Here is a 17,584-nt window from a genome sequence, read left to right as displayed (position 1 = left end):
CCTCCGATGTTTTAAATTGCCAGAAGAAAAAGATTTTTAGGTCAAAGCAGTAGCAATCATGACCAAAGGTCAAAGTAGCAACAGACAATGCCGCAGGTCACAGGAGTAGCTGTGTCAAACCATACACTTCATGAGTGAAACTACAAATCATTCCTGAATCCTTTTTTCCCGAAAGTTATGGCTCTGCTTTCCTGTGATTGTTTAGGCAACAATTATTGCGTGTCCATGAATGTGCGGCTCACTGAGTCTGGGTGCTTGGCCCCCAAAAATGCTGTTTGCAGCTGTAATTTTTTAAACATAGAATTTGCAAATGTTAATTAGCATAGAATTAGCAAATGTTAACTAACTAAAACATGGTTAACTAGCATCCATGCTTATGGCATGAGGACATTAAGGACATTCTAATGATTTACTTAAAATATTTTCTTAAATAAATGTCAGTTGACTTTCATACTATAATTCGACTATCTATAATATAAATTTTGAATATATAATCATTTAAAATCCAAACAAAAGAATACGAAAATGTACTTTTCTTCTTCCCATGATCTTCAGGAAAGTTGGATGACAGTCTCCTGTTGAATATGTGACTTGTGGAATATTCCAAATATTTTATAGCGGTAGATGTGTTCAGGTAACAGGTTTGAGTGAATGTTGTGGGATCTAAAATATTAATTTTTCATAACCTATAATGGATGACTCATAGCAAATGATGTTTCAAGTAAGAATGGATTCACACATAAATGCAGAAATAATAAGATCTTTGAAGATTTTAACAATTATATTTCAAAGTAAAGTGTAGTTATATTGGTCTGGGACAGGCAAAAATAATGGTTTTTGGACACTTTACCTGTATTTAAAGGTGCATTAGGTACGATTTCTCATAATTTGTTAAGATTTAGTCTCTATCGGTTACAGAGGTGGAGCTGAATAAGATTTGAATTTTTTTTTTTTTAACTCTTTGAGCCTTCTTCTCCTTCCTCACCCATGGTTCAACTAGAGTTAGCATTAGCAAGGATTTTCATGACATCACTTTCAAGTGCACTATATAACACTATAAACACACAAAATCTGTCTCATAATGATTTATGAGAACGTTCACAAGCTCTTATGAGTGCTAAGCTGCAGTATTAGCATGTTCGCAGGATGCGGAATGAGGGAGTGTCTATAAAATGACTGACATGATTGGCATGTAAATACAAACATCCATTTCAGAGCGTAAAGCAGTTTTCCAAAGGGGTTTTCTCAGCCATGTAATATTTTTCTCCTGAGGTCACGGCTTAAACCATCCGTTTTCTCTTCCTCTTTTTCAATTTCTACATATTTTTCAGCTTATTCATATTATTAGTTAGGAAAAAATCAAATATTGAACCTTTAAAAAGTGCCTTAACTTTACATACATATTTGTAAATGTAATATCAGTGGGATACAAATGGTGCATTGACCATGAAATCATTTGAGACGTGTTAGCCTTAGGGTAAAACCAAACATTCAGTGCTGTGTATTAGCTTAGCATGGTATTTTTTTGGTAATTAGTTGCTCATAAATATAAACATAGCTCATATATAAATATATACAATGAATATCTTCCTTCAGCCCTTTCTTGTTTACACTCAGAGAAATTGGAAGTGATTCTAGATTATACAGATAAACCCAGATAAATGAGAGTAAGCAAAGAAAAATGAAATATTTATTTCTTCTCTTATTGCAGGGTGTTGAGCTCACTTGCATGCTAGCATAGTTAGCATGGTTGGTAGAAAAATACTGACTGGTATTGAATTCAGTGAACACTGCAACTTCGTGTTTGTTTCTCCCTTGGTGAAAAAGGAGTTCTCACATCATTTTTAACACACTGCCACACTCGGAAGGAATAATGGCAGAGTGGGACATCGACAATAATAACTAACTGCCAGTGGAAAGCTGTAAACACCATGCTGTAATATATAATAGTCATTCATTTGTATTTGACTACAATGTTTAAATTGAGTAACAGACCAGGTTCAGATTCAGTAGATGAGTAAAGTGAGAGGAGCATTTCAGGGCCACAAGCATGACCTTTTTCAGCCAATATGGAGTTTGGAAGCTGGCAAAAGTAATTCTGTGGTGTTTGTAATAAGTGTATTAAGTATTAAATAAATAAATGCATTTAGAACATATAATTTGAAATTACAGTTATGGGTTGAAAAAATCACAACTGTAAATTCAAATTCTTCTTCTTCTTCAAATTCCAATCTCAAAAATTTTGAGATTTATGTAAGAATTTATGTAAATTAGGCCAAGGGTGAAGCATTCAAAATTCACATGGAAAAGCAGACAATTTCAGAGTGTTCAAACTCGACATTTAGTCGATCATTCGTCTGCCACACTCACATCCATGACTGTGAAATGAAGGAATAAATTAAGCTGAGTCAAAACAGCAGATATGAACTGTAATGAGGTAAGTGCATCTAAAGTTCTACTGAAATAGCTAAATACCTGTTAAACAGCTAACTTTGTCTGTTAAATAGCAAACATTTACCAGCAAGCTAACATTAGTGTAGCCTAACTAGCCAGAACATTGAGTGTTTAGCATCATAGTAGAAAACTAGCTATTTAAGTAGAGTTTTTAATTTGCATGAGCACTCTGAAAGCTTGTACTTTTCCCTTGGATTCCCCGATGGTTCACCTTCGGCCTAATTGACATAAAATCTGTTATTGAGATTTGAATTTCTTTGTTTGTATTTAAGGTTCTGAATTTATAAAATCTAAACTGTAATTTTGAATTACATGTTTTTAAAGGCAAATGTTACCCATAGCAAGTTCAAAACAAGGAAAAAACATTGGCAAAAACGTAAGTTCATTTATAGTAATAGCTATCAGGATGTAAAAGCAATTAAGCCAATCCGTTCTTTTAAAAAAAATCACCTTCAGCAGCTTAAACCACTGTAGATATAAAACTCAACTCTGTGGAGCAATAAAATATTCTTACCAGTGGGCTGGACATCGTCTGAAAGATGTCTGCAGAAAGAAGAGTCTGCTCTGCACCAGATATCAAATTAGTCCAGATACACTATAAGGCCAAAAGTGTGTGGACATCTGATCATCACACTTATATGTGCCCATTCCATCAAGGGCCATCAAGGGCCATTGGTCTTTCACCTCCACTCTTCTGGGAAGGCTTTCCACTAGATTGTGAAGCGTGGCTCTGGGAAATTGTGCTCATTCTCTCACAAGAGCATTAGTGAGGTCAGGCACTGATGTTAAGGGAGGAGGCCTGGTGCTCAGCTGGCATTCCAATTTTTATCATAAAAGGTGTTCAGTGGGGTTGAGGTGAGGGCTCGAGCCACTCGAAGTCTTCCACATCAGCCTTGGCACACAGCGTGTTTATGGAGCTTGATTTGTGTACAGTGGCGTTTAGTTCCAGTGAAGGAAAATCTTAATGCTACAGCATACCACAGCTTTCTAGACAATTGTGTGCTTTCAACTTTGTGGCAACAGTTTGGAGAAGACCCACATGGCTGTGATGGTCAAGTGTCCACAAACTTTTGGCCAAATAGTGTACTAGTGGCTATTTTTTTTTATCTTACTTCATAGGCAAAAATTACCTCACCTACACCAGTTATTTATCCCTCATATTATAAAGTGCCTATAATAAAATAAACAATATTAATTCTTTTTATTTTGCATTGCATTTAGTTTGCATTTTGCATAAAGTGCATCTCAATTTCATTCAATGCAAGCATTCTAGCGCTTAACAAGTGTCTGAATTTCTCTAGAAAAAAAACTTGGATTCAATGCTAATTTTTGTCGCACTCAAGGTTTTCCTTTGACTCACTCTCATAATCACAAGACTACAATTGAAAAATAATTGTTTATTTCAACACAACTTTTCTAAACGTAGATAACAATGCAAGATAATAATGCATACTTAAGAAACACACACAATGCATCAACTGTAATGCAAGTGTTTCCGTAGAGAGGCTGACAGTCAGTGCACTTGTGGTGTACCAGTTGATGCAGAAGGTGTGATCAAGTTGTAAGTGTGAGTGTTCATGCAGTTTTCTTTGACCTTTTGTGTGCATTTCTTCAATTCACCTGTCTCTCTAAAATGTGTAAAATATAATAAATAGTTTTACATTACACATTTTGTTCCAGTATATAAAAAACAGAAAAAAGCAAAACAAAATAATAAATAATGAATAAATAATGAAACATGAAAGCCAAAACAGTTCATCTTTCTCATACATTTTATCATCTTTATAAAAGAGATTTTACTGATAGTAAAATTGAATTCTATGATCAGTTATATCAGAATTATAGAGTTTGAATTATTAAAATCTATAGTGTAGAACTGTGGGTAATGCATCAAAAATAGTTGTCATATCCGCTTAAAGTAATTTCAGGAAGTGAGAGCCAAAGAAGCGCATCACAGCATTTGTCTTAGTGTGGAAGTAACAGATGCAAAATGAATTTGAAGAGCTTTGTGTTCCAAGCTGTGTGGATTCTCCTTATTTTACCATCTTTCAGTGGTAAGTATATGACATGATCTGTTTTAATGAACATTATATTAGATTATGTGATATGTTGGGTTAAGTGTATTTTTGGCACTTCATGTAATATAAATATTTAAATATTAAATTGGGTTTTGGAGTATAGTACTGTTATATACTGAAATATATACTCAGTATATACTGAGTATAGTACTGTTATATTACTGAAATAGCTAATTGTATTGTATTATTTAAGTACAGTTTTTAAATCATAACACTTTTCTCTTTAATTACAGCAGAAAATCTGTGCAAAAGTGAACTTTTAATAAGCATTAACATTTCTGCTGAGCTCCAGTCTGACGTCCTGCTGCCGTGTAACTTTAATCCAAATCTCCTCGGATCAAATAAGACTGCAGATATAGCAGTAGTGTGGAGTCAGAGGAACACAACAATACACAATCTAGTGGAGATCACTCTACAGGGAGTAGCGAAGTTCTGGAACTATAAAGGTGGACGTATCAAGACATTTCCTAAGCTCTCTGAATCAGGAAACTTCTCCATTCTCCTTCAGAAAGTGCAGCCGTATGATCTGAGTCTCTACCACTGTGAGCTGTTTAATGGGAGCAACTGCAGGATTGCTTATCAGGAGCTACAGCTACAGCTAAGTAAGTTTGTGAGTTACAGTGGTAACAACCAACAGAGTAAAGTATAAGCACATCATACATGCAACTACATATCTTTATGGAATGGACATAGATATTTATATTTATATTTATATTTATATTTACAAAGCCTAGGTTAAATATTCTATATATTATAATCTGTATTCTAGGCCATGAAAACTATCAGTCCTCACTCCTATTGTGGAGCATAACAGGAGCATTAGCAGGAGGAATTGTGCTGCTTGCTGTATTCACAACCTATTTGTTACATGCAAAACGTAAGTCTGGCTTATTTCTACAAGCACATCTTCATGTTCTCTTAATCATCTGGGTCTTTTTTTTGTTGCATATACAGGAATTGTGGTTTTCGCTGTAAAACAGAAGCACAAGCTTTCGGACTGAGTATTTGAGTTAGACAAACTTAAGCGCTTTGTTAAAAAAAGAAATAGCTTGTGGTTTTCACTGTAAAAGCAAAAGCAAGTCATGCGTCCTAAAGTCATTCTGTAGTCTATTTTAAGGCATTTCCACTTCGTAGGTGCCCCTACATGTGAGAAGATGTGGGTTGCCTTTATAGCATAAAAAACATGAGTTAATGCCCTCCAGGTGTCCCTGTTTTACTGAAGGTGAATGATGTGTATAAATGTTATTACTGACATTATTGGTTCAGATCAGCTTGTTTGTGAGCTTGTTCACATGTGTAGAATTTGTTACTTTCTGTGAAATTCTCATATAGTCATTTAATAGACTTGAGTGTACAATGTAGGAAATGGACTCCAGTGTACTGCATGTGTCTCAGATTAGTCCAGGTTCTGACCTGAAACTTGGACATTGGTTTTTATCTTTTTTGCATGTTCTTTGATATTACATTGCAGGCAGACAAAATATCATTGTTATCGAGACTGACTATGGTAAGTTAATGTGTGTTTGAAACATTATATATAAACACTGTATATTTATATATAGTATATACTGTATCTGCAGTAGTTCTATTTAGCACACACAGTAATGTTGTTCTGTGTCTCTGCAGAAAATGTTGTGGGCGCAACAGCAGACTCAGACAAAGGAAGTAAGCAGCCTGTGGTATTTGATAACCAAACATTGATCTGTTGTGAAATACTAAAGCCTCTAGCAGTGAGTCAGATTTAAGCAATTGATAATCACTGACTAATAAACCATAATAATAATAATAAATTCTCTGTGGTGGCTCAACCTTAGGGGTGGATGATGTCAGCCATTCAGTAATTGTTGATCTTCATAAAGTTCTTCATAAATTCTGGTAAAATACTAAATTTGTTAATTCCGAAATACCTCTTTTAAGTGATCAACAATTTTTTTGTTTTGTTACTTGACAGATGTAAGCCAATGTTTCATTGATTTGCTCATCTTTCTACATGTTGTGCAATCATGGGGCAGCATGGTCACTGCCTCATTTAAGCTCCACTGGGTTATTATTGTACCTAGTGGTCAAAAATGAGACCTGCAACAAGCACTAATAGAGGTCCGCTGGGCCAGGAATCATGCTGCTCCATGCTCAGTGGAGGAGGAGCAGTGGACAGAACAGCTAATGACAGGGTCATGGTTTTAACGCCAAATCGGCAAGTTTAGAAATACTCAGTGGCCACCAAGGTCTGAATTAAATTGAATAAATTTTCACAAAGTCAGAGTGTAAATGCATACAGTTATACACTGTGTCTGTGATATACAGAACCATTTTTGCTGTAAGATATATTGCAAAGATTGGGAGAGGGAAAGGGGGATTATGAAATGGATAATGTCTGTACATCAGAAATGCGTGTGCACCACAGTGACCTTGTTCCCCACACAAATGGGGAGAAAAAGAAGCAAAATGCATCTCCCTTTTCAATGCTCATATTTTTTGGCTAGTTTCAGGTCTTTTGTGTGGTTTTTAAGATGTAGTTGCGCTGGAAATTTTAGCTTTTTTTCTCAAGCTAACAACATAGCTGTGGTTATGTTGTAGCTGTGGTTATGTTGTAGCTGTGGTTATGTTGTTGACTCTCAGCTACCTGTTCACATGTGAGAAATCACATGTGAGAAAATGTGAGAAAATGTAACTTGCAGCGTAAGTCAAGTGCGATGGCCTCTTGAGTTAATTTTTGTTTGAAGATATGTCGCTATTAATATCTGCCTACCTCAAGAAAATCATGGTCATGTGTCACTGCTGGGTAAAGTTCATAAGATGAACTCTTGAAGGTCCGATAGACAACATGGCAGTGTAACTATAGTCATCAGGTGCAGAATTGCTGAACTATAGTTCACTGTAAAAGCAAAAGCAAGTCATGCATCCTAAAGTCATTCTATAGTCTATTTTAAGGCATTTCCACTTTGTAGGTGCTCCTACATGTGAGAAAATGTGGGGTGCCTCTATACTATAAAATACTACAATGTCCACCAGGTGTCTCTGTTTTACTGAAGGTGAATGATGTGTATAAATGTTATTACTGGCATTATTGGTTATACAGATCAGCTTGTTTGTGAGCTTGTTCATATGTGCAGAATTTACTTTCTGTAAAATTTACATACACTCATTTAATAGACTTGAGTGTACAATGTAGGAAATGGACTCCAGTGTACTGCATGTGTCTCAGATTAGTCCAGGTTCTGAACTGAAACTTGGACATTGGTTTTTATCTTTTTTGCATGTTCTTTGATATTACATTGCAGGCAGACAAAATATCATTGTTATCGAGACTGACTATGGTAAGTTAATGTGTGTTTGAAACATTATATATAAACACTGTATATTTATATATAGTATATACTGTATCTGCAGTAGTTCTATTTAGCACACACAGTAATGTTGTTCTGTGTCTCTGCAGAAAATGTTGTGGGCGCAAAAGAACACTCAGACAAAGGAAGTAAGCAGCCTGTGGTATTTGATAACCAAACATTGATCTGTTGTAAAATACTAAAGCTTCTAACACTGAATCAGATTTAAACCTTTGATAATCACTGACTAATAAACCATAATAATAATAAATGCTCTGTATATCCAGAGCTTATCAAGTTAAAATGCTATGAGACTTTTCTAAATGCATTGTTAACGTTTAATAGAATTGGTTCATCTATTTTAAGTCATTTCTACTTTGTATATGTGAAACCATTTAGACTTTTACTGTACACAATTCTTATAAGTCTGTACCTGCATTCCAGTACTGTTTTTGCCCTTGTTCACTTGCCCTTGCTATTTTCTTTTGGAGAAATTCATTACCATGTTAGGACTGTTACTTTATAAGCTCAGGTAAAGTCAGTAGTGGCTCAACCTTAGGGGTGGAAGGTGTGTCATTATTAATGTCGGCCTACCTCACCAAAATCTATGGTCAAGTGTCGCTGCTGGGAAAAGTTCATTAGATGAACTCTTGAAGGTCCGATTGTCAACATGTCAGTGTAACTATAGTCATCAGGTGCAGAATTTCCACTCCTGCTATACACTTAGTCACAAGTTGCCACTCAGGTGAAGTCCACAAGGGCATGCTAAAAACAGTAGTGGGATGCAAGGAGTATACTTTTAAAAAAATCTAACTTCTCTTGACGTATTTTTCTCTCAATAGGTAAATCAATTGAGAATCCAATATATGAAACTGTCAGCCAGAATCAAACTTCCTGTCAGCCAGAATCAAACTGTGCAAGAGAAGAGGAAGGTAAGAGTGTTTAAAATAAAGTAACAGTGAATTTAAGCATGCTATACTATTAAGGCACTGATTTAATAATTTTCTCCAATTTTTCTTTTTAAGGGCTTTCATCTGGTACTCCAGTGTATGCCACTGTCAAGAAAGGAAAAATAGTTAATAGCACATAAATGAATCCATACACATAGTGTGACGTTTTATAGGATAACTTTTTTTTTTTTTAATTCACCTTTTGTTGAATCAAAAAAGTTTTGATAACATACACTGATCAGCTATAACATTAAAACCGCTGAGAAGTGAAGTGAATAAAATTTATTATCTTGTTACAGTGGCACGTGTCAAGGGGTGGTATATATTAGGCAGCAAGTGAACAGTCAGTTCTCGAGTTGATGTGTTGGAAGCAGGAAAAATTTTGACAAGGGCCAAATTGTGATGGCTAGATGACTGGGTCAGAGCATCTCCAAAAAGGCAGGTCTTCTGGGGTGGTCCAAGGAAGGACAACTGGTGAACTGGTCCAAGGAAGGACAACTGGTGAACTGGTCTAAGGATGGACAACTGGTGAACTGGTCCAAGGAAGGACAACTGGTGAACTGGTCTAAGGATGGACAACTGGTGAACTGGTCCAAGGAAGGACAACTGGTGAACTGGTCCAAGGATGGACAACTGGTGAACTGGTCTAAGGATGGACAACTGGTGAACTGGTGACATGGTTATGGCTGCCCAAGGCTCACTGATACACGTGGGGAGTGAAAGCTACCCCTTCTGGTCCGATCCCACAGATGAGCTGCCATAGCACAATATGCTGAAAAAGTTAATGCTGGCTATGATAGAAAGGTGTCAGAACACACAATGCATTGCATCTTGCTGCATATGGGGTTGCATAGCCACAGACCGGTCAGAGTGCCCATTCTGACCCCTGTCCACCACCGAAAGTACCTACAATGGACATGTGAGCATCAGAAATGGACCATGGAGCAATTAAAGAAGGTGGCCTGGTCTGATGAATCATGTTTCTTTTACATCATATTGACAGCCAGGTACGTGTGCCTAGTTTACCTGAGGAAGAGATAGCACCAGGATGCACTGTGGGAAGAAGGCAAGCTGGCAGAGGCAGTGTGATGCCCTGGCCAATGTTCTGCTGGGAAACCTTGGGTCCTGGCATTCATGTGGATATTACTTTGACACGTACCACCTACCTAAACATTGTTGCAGACCAAGTACACTCCTTCATGGAAATGGTATTCCCTAGCAGCAGTGGCCTCTGTCAGCAGGATAATGCACCCTGCCACACTGCAATAATTGTTCAGGAATGGTTTGAGAAACATGACAAGGTGTTGACCTGGCCTCCAAATTCCCCAGATCTCAAACAAATCAAGCATCTGTGGAGATGCAAACCAACACCAAACACAAATCCATGGAGGCCCCACCTCACAACTCACAGGACTTAAAGGGTCTGCTGCTAATGTCTTGTTGCTAGATACCACAGCACACCTTCAGAGGTCTTGCGGAGTTCATGCCTCGACAGGTCAGAGCTGTTTTGTTGGCACAAGGAGACCCTACTCAATATTAGGCAGGTGGATTTAATGTTATGGCTGATTGGTGTATGTACTGAAACTGAAAATATAGTTTGTTAGTATGCCCCATGTCATTCTTATTATGCTATCGATGAGACATTGTGATATAATGCACAGCTTAATCTTAATAGTTTCACTGTCGAATTATTGATCGATATTAGATTTTAGCCCTTCATCTAATACCATGACAAGCCGTTATTGGGTGATGCATATTTGCGCTTTTGACCCTTCGACAGGGGTCACTGGTTCTCACTCATTTTGTTGTTTTGGTGTGAAACATGGTACTGACATTAGACTGTACAACTACGCACTTGTGTAATATCTCACGTTGCCTAGCTAGATGCTTTTAATAATTTCTAAGAACCTCATATACAAATAATAGTTTAGTTTTCCTATTCATTTGGATTTTATTGTTTTGGGCTTACACACATGAAACTGTCTTTCTCCTACCTAAAAAAAGTGTCAAATAAAGTGGTGCTGTTGCTTATTTTTTATTTTACAGCCTGGCCCTCTTAGTTGTCTTATTAGTATGTAAGGCATTGTCCTACCACAAGCTGCTATGCCACAGTTCCTTCCTTCTTTTTTTCTTCTTCTTTTTTTTGCACATGCTAGTGTGTTAGAAGAGGTGTAAGAAACTTTACAGAGGAAAGCAAATTCTATAATTAACCTTCCCGCCCACACACATGTGCACACACACACAAGTACACTCGCGCACCCACATACACATTTAATTAATTTATCTAATTGCTTATCTATGTATTTTCATTTTTCTGTAGAGTTTAAATTCACACTAACAGGCATAAGATGTAACACTCAAGTCCTATAACATCAAACATAGTGAAAGTGATTTTGCAGTAATTCAGTGATATCTGAAACTATATGGGTTTATGATTGTGTAGTGACAATCGCACACCTACCCACGTGGCAGTAACTTCCTGTGCCTCAACGCTAGTGTCATGCCTCAACACAAACCTGAGAACTGATTTGAACAATTTATAGGTTTTCTTTTTTTTGGGAACTGACAGAGCAGACACATTCACCCATATGACATGAAGGAAGATCATTGTAGCGTGACTGGATCTTCAGAGAACACCTCCAAAAACAGTTTTATATGCTTCAAAAGCTGAAAATGAAACAGGGAAAGGATAGTGTGAAATGATAAATGTGAAAAACAGGTCACCCACTTGGCTTGAAAGCAGTTCCTGTTTTTTTTTTTTTTTCCTGTTTGTTGGAAAGTTCTTTTAAGTTCTCTTTCTCTCTCTCTCTCTTCCTATGGTTGGAGACTCTGATTTATACCTTAAACATGAACCTGGTGATACTCTACAATTCAGACTATATTAATTTACTTATCTGTTGATGTGATTGTGTCCCTTTTAATTCTGCACCCAAGGTGGTGGTTTTCTGCTTTTCAATCACATTATTTCTTAAACAATAAGCTGTCTTTTTCTTTCTTTTTGTGGAGCAGTATCTTTGTAGAATCAGTTTAGTAGATCAATAACACATCAGTAACTCATCTTAAGTCTGTTCATATGCTTTTAAATAAAAGTTACATTCTGAATGCACAAAAGGAGTGAGCATACATTTACCGCCCACATACCCGTACACCTTCTGATTCTGTGGCATGGTTGTGGTACCAGATGGGCTGGTTTGAGTTTTTCAGAAAGCCACATCCGGTTTCCACTCCTGTAAGCCAAGAAGAGGAATCTGAGGATACAGTGGACACAGGATTACTGAAACTGGGCAGTTGAATATTGGAAAACCAGACAACATTACCTACAATACAGATTACCAAAAAAGTGCCAAATGTATGTTTCTAAATTATATACAGTATATATTATATGTATGTATATATGGATATGGATATATGTTGTGAATGGATATGGATATGGATATGGATAAACGGATATATGTTGTGAATCTATACAAAATAGCCCACAATATTAAAATTGGTGGAAAAAGTCCAAATAGTTTGCCAAAGTATTTACAAATAAAAACATAAAACATTGTGATTGCATAATTATTCACGCCCCTTACAATGAAACCCTAAATTAGTTCTTTTGGAACTAATAGCTTGCTAATAAAGAATTAAACATCACTTTGTCGGTAGCTGAGTTTATGGCTCTGAGTTTATTGCTCTATTTTGCTCTCTGAAGTAACAACTGAGACTTCCTCTTTTTTCTAATCTTTCTGTTCAGTTATCATTCACAAGATAATTTTAATGTAGACCACAGATTATAAATTCATTTAGGGGCTGGGAGCCAAGGGAGCAAAATTGGGCCTGCTCTTTGTGTGGGACGGAGGGCATAATCTCTCTCCCCTGTCATTCATAGTGACACTATCCAATCATGAGCACCTGTGAGCCTCTGTATGCGGAAGAGGGTGGATTGCACCCCTCCCCAGTTAGTAACTATCATATAATTGGGGAGAGCTGACTGGTGGTTTGGAATTGGCACATGACCAAATTGGGGAGAAAATGGGGCAAAATAAACTAAACTAAACTAAACTAAAATAAAATAAAATAAAATAAAATAAGAATGGCAATTTCATCCTGAGTTCGCAAACAGTAATAACGGTGATCAGATCCGAAAACTAAAAAACAATATGAATGGTAATCAGTGTAAGTAAGTGCAAAGTGTTATCGTAGATATTGTCTGAAGAGGAAGCTCTTTAGAGACATCCTGTTTAAGATTCTTCTCAACACAGTAAGCAGAAACTGTAAATAGTAACTGACCTCTTAGACGCGTTTACCATTGTGGTTGTGTGAAAATGCACGTCTTTGCTGTTTTCTTTTTTACTTCTCCTGTACAGTTATGTCCTGTCTCAGCTGATCATTATGTGGATATTTAGGCAAATTAAAAGTTGTCAGGAAAAATAAATATAAGTAAATTATGATATTCGCCGTCATTTTATAATTAGCCAACTGACACTTAATTGGAAGCTATAGATTAGATTAGATTAGATTAGATTCAACTTTATTGTCACTGAGGAGAGTACTTGTAAGAATCACTTGTAAGTACTTACAAGTGTGTAATCTTTCTTCTTGGCTTTAGTCATATATTCCTTCATCAAAAAAGACTGAAAGCATGACTTCATATCTACATCTATCTACGTCATCTTTCCAGTTATCAGGTAGGACAGATGCTTAATGTTTTAATAATGATGTTTATATTCAGAGGTTGAAGCCCAAATCATGTTGTGGTGAATGGATTTCTTAGAGGTATTGAGTATGAAACAACAACAAAATTAAACAAAAATAAAAAAGATAAACTATTTGTGCAAAATGAAAAAAGGTTGCTTGCACCTAACCTTAAAATCACACGTAGGTTTTTCAGGAAGTGGTTGTGTTGAAAACACCCCCTATAGTCCATCTGAACACTGAGAAATGCTTTAAAAACTGTCTAACACCACAACTGAAACACAACAGAAATGTTTTATGGGATGAAGAATTGGATATTGTGGCTGTCTATATGCCACATTTCATACATGAGTGGTAAGTTACTTTTTAAAATTTGACCTGGTTTGTTTTTCATATGCTTATTATATCATTGGATCATTTTTCCATTCTAAAGACAGGAGCGCCACTTTTACATTATTCGTTCATTCATTTATTTTGTTTTCATCTTAAGCCTGTATGAGTAATCCAAAAAAATGAAAAGTGAACATTTAATGTAGAGTTGATAAATGTTTAAACACCAAAGACATTGCTTGTGCAAAACTGAAACCAGGGCACATGTGCTGAGGTGCAAATGCAAGGTTGATTATTCTAAGATTACCTCTTATTTAAGTACCTGATTTCTCATCGCTTGTGTTCTTCACTAATTCCCAACAGGTGAATTAATTGTATTGTATTACTTAAGTACAGTTTTTAAATCATAACACTTTTCTCTTTAATTACAGCAGAAAATCTGTGCAAAAGTGAACTTTTAATAAGCAGTAACATTTCTGCTGAGCTCCAGTCTGACGTCCTGCTGCCGTGTAACTTTAATCCTGCTCTCCTCGGATCAGATAAGACTGCAGATATAGCAGTAGTGTGGAGTCAGAGGAACACAACAATACACAATCTAGTGGAGATCACTCTACAGGGAGTAGCGAAGTTCTGGAACTATAAAGGTGGACGTATCAAGACGTTTCCTAAGCTCTCTGAATCAGGAAACTTCTCCATTCTCCTTCAGAAAGTGCAGCCGTATGATCTGAGTCTCTACCACTGTGAGCTGTTTAATGGGACCAACTGCAGGATTGCTTATCAGGAGCTACAGCTACAGCTAAGTAAGTTTCGTACTAGGATACACACACACACGTTGTATGCTACTGATTCATGATGTTCTGGATACAACAAACAAATTTCTGTTCACATTTCTATTTGTATTTATTTTTTTTGGTAGGATGGACTGATGAGAATATTTTGGTAGCGAAATGGCTGTTCATAGCAGGAGGAGGAGCTGCTTTTCTCACTCTTCTTGTGGTTTTAATATGTTTTATAAAATGTGCTCATTCCAGTGAGTGATGCTTCAACTGCACAATATAATAGATTTTAGAACGAGAGTTTATTTTAACACTTTTTTTTTGTTTCATTTTTGTTTATTCCAGATGCATCAAATAATCGCATCTATGCAAACACAAGATTTGAAAAAAGTAAGAATTTTTCTCTTTTTTCTTTTTTTTTCTTTTAAGATTCAACTGTTTGTCTATTCTAACTCTAATCATGACCATTGATCATGACCACTGTAAGTTCATTTTTTTGGGGAAAACTATATATAAATATATATATATGGCTATATTTCAGGAACCTGACTTTGAGAACCATGGACTCTGAAGTTTGGTTTTTGATTGAATAATATAATGCTGGATTGATAGGACTTGAGTGAAAAAATCATATGCTGACATAAAATGCAACAGTCTCACTACATGATGTGCCGTATGTTTGATATTTTAAAATGAGAAAGTTGCTCTGTTTCCCTTGCAGGAAATAACAAAGAGTGCAGTGAAGAGAAACACAGCAGTAATCAGCATGGTGAGTATCATTACGGAAAGATAACAATAAAGCAAACATCGAAATCTCTCTTGCACAAGTTGCTTTCATCTCTGATTCTACTCAGCCTCAGTCACATACAGAACATCGTGGTGTTTCATTGCTCAGATTATAGATTTGTACTGTGTGCTCTGAACATGGCACTCCCAACCTTTTTACTTGGTTTTTTCTTTTTATTATAGCAGCTACGGCTAAAAATAAGGTTTACGATAATAAGCCTCAAAACCACAGTAACATCTACGGCAACATCTGCGTGCAAGCTGGAGAGATTTACACCAATCAGCTACACTGAAAACTAACTATGAGGTTGTAAATGAAAGTGTAATTAATATGATATTCAGTTAATACTGTACTGTGAATATGGTTGCACTCTCCCACTTTTTATGCAGAGACTCTTGTATTATTTTACGGAACTTCATAATGATACACTATACTGTATATGTCTATAGAATACAGGTATAGGATGTCATTGTAGCGTTACAATTTCCCTTCACTGGAACTAAGAAGACCGAACGTGTTCCAGCATGACAATGCCCCTGTACACAAAGCGAGCTCCATGAAGACATGGTTTGTCAAGGTTGGAGTGGAAGACCTCACACAGAGCCCTGACCTCAACCCCACTGAACACCTTTGGGATGAACTGGAACGCTGACTGCACCTCAGACCTCCTCACCCAACATCACTGCCTGACCTCACCAATGCTCTTGTTTCTGAATGAGCACAAATTCCCACAGTTATGTTCCCAAATCTAGTGGAATGACTTCCTAGTGGTTAGAGTGGAATAAAGAGGGACGAAATCTTGAATGGTACATTCAACAAGTAGTGGTGGCTGAATGATTAAGGCTCTGGGTTGCTGATCAGAAGGTTGGGGGTTCAAGCCTCAGCGCTGTCAAGGCACTTAACCACATCTGCACCTGGGGTGCCATATCACTGGGATATGTGAAAACTGTGTTTCATTGTCTCTGTACTTGTGCTCTGCACAATGACAATCAAATTGAATCTGATCTAATATAGTGCCTGTAACATTTGTAGATGAGATCCCTTTTCTACTTCATCAGTAATACTTATGTAAACCAATGAGTAAATGTTCTAATATGGTCAATTCTAATTTAATAGTTGCATATACGTTGTCATAGTGCTTATGTATACATTATAGTGATAACTAACATATTCTGTTGAATCTCATATTAAATTCAGGCTTCATGAAACAACTGGTGTGCAAAAATAATTCATATTTTTAAATGGATGTGTGAGTAATTTAATAGGTTAGTGAGATGATTTGCCTGTGACTCTGATACTTTTTAAATTGTCCTTCTCTACATCATCACTTGCAAATTAATAGTAGGCCTCCTCAGATTCTGAACAAAGTAGGTCACATATTGATCATAGCAGAGTGAGTGATATTGTCAAATATCAAATCATTGCCTTATGAAAAGAAATGCTATCACATTGTGTGGAAGCCTGAGGTTTACAGCCCTACTACCTTTCCATCTCTCCTAGTCCCAACAATTCCATTCCCATTGCTTTTATCTGAACATATTTTCAGTAGTATGGGGTCAGAATTGAAATTTTAATTCTAATAAAACATTTAAATCAGTTTATCACATAAACCAGTTGATATAATATGCAGTTTTTAATAATATGAAGCTTTTACATGCTTAATATTCTCATACCAGTGTCTACAATCACATGTTCAATAAAGTGAAATCTCTGATATAATTTCTTTAGTGCTATATTTATTTTCAATCTGTTTATCTATCAGGTAAATAAGATTTCAGCACACATTACGACATCATACTGTAACCAAGCACCTGCTACAGACTCAATACCCTTTGGCCTCTGACCCAAGAATTACGGCCCTGTCCCCATGTGGTAAACTCACTTGCCTGAGATCAGCTGATGAAGTAAAACATGATAGGAGTGGATGCTGTACTAGAAAATCATTTTTATGTGATTTTACTGTGTTGGATTTTATTTGATTTTTGCTACACTTCATTCAAGAAGTACCAAATTGAAGGCAAGTTGATATTAAAGAAATGCGAATACTGAATATTGTTTACTGATTTAGTTGTGATAGGCTCCATTCAGTTTGGTCTATCGTTATATCATTAGGTTACACTGAGATACCATGTTAGATTTTAATTTGTGTCTCTTTGCACCCTGCTTGCCCTGTCTTTCCCCACCCTGATGAAACATTAAGGCT

The 17,584-nt window shown here is 36.4% G+C and overlaps 1 protein-coding gene across 7 annotated transcripts; it reads left to right on the top strand.

Annotated features, from left to right (window-relative positions):
• The first annotated feature begins 4,386 nt into the window (after positions 1 to 4,386).
• Positions 4,387 to 17,086, top strand: LOC113531562 (uncharacterized). 7 transcript variants are annotated; one of them, XM_026922367.3, is made up of 9 exons: positions 4,387 to 4,508; positions 4,766 to 5,134; positions 5,302 to 5,409; positions 6,004 to 6,039; positions 6,159 to 6,197; positions 7,814 to 7,849; positions 7,969 to 8,007; positions 8,701 to 8,790; positions 8,884 to 12,412. In XM_026922367.3, exons 1-9 carry the CDS (start codon positions 4,445 to 4,447, stop codon positions 8,946 to 8,948), a joined length of 846 nt encoding a protein of 281 aa, XP_026778168.3. In that variant the 5' UTR covers positions 4,387 to 4,444; the 3' UTR covers positions 8,949 to 12,412. The 7 variants fall into 7 exon arrangements, with proteins under 7 accessions (XP_026778168.3, XP_053086574.1, XP_034156857.2 ...); XM_053230599.1 differs by having other exon boundaries at positions 5,302 to 5,413; positions 6,008 to 6,039; XM_026922352.3 differs by lacking the exons at positions 4,387 to 4,508; positions 4,766 to 5,134; positions 5,302 to 5,409; ... (4 more) ...; positions 8,701 to 8,790; positions 8,884 to 12,412 and adding exons at positions 13,154 to 13,842; positions 14,250 to 14,618; positions 14,735 to 14,848; ... (2 more) ...; positions 15,564 to 15,687; positions 15,831 to 17,086.
• Positions 17,087 to 17,584: the final 498 nt, after the last annotated feature.

This window comes from Pangasianodon hypophthalmus, chromosome 27 (genome assembly GCF_027358585.1).
Source record: "Pangasianodon hypophthalmus isolate fPanHyp1 chromosome 27, fPanHyp1.pri, whole genome shotgun sequence".
In the NCBI taxonomy this organism is placed as follows: Eukaryota; Metazoa; Chordata; class Actinopteri; order Siluriformes; family Pangasiidae; genus Pangasianodon; species Pangasianodon hypophthalmus.
The sequence above is the reverse complement of the archived record's forward strand: the minus strand, read 5'-3'. Positions and strand labels throughout refer to the sequence as shown.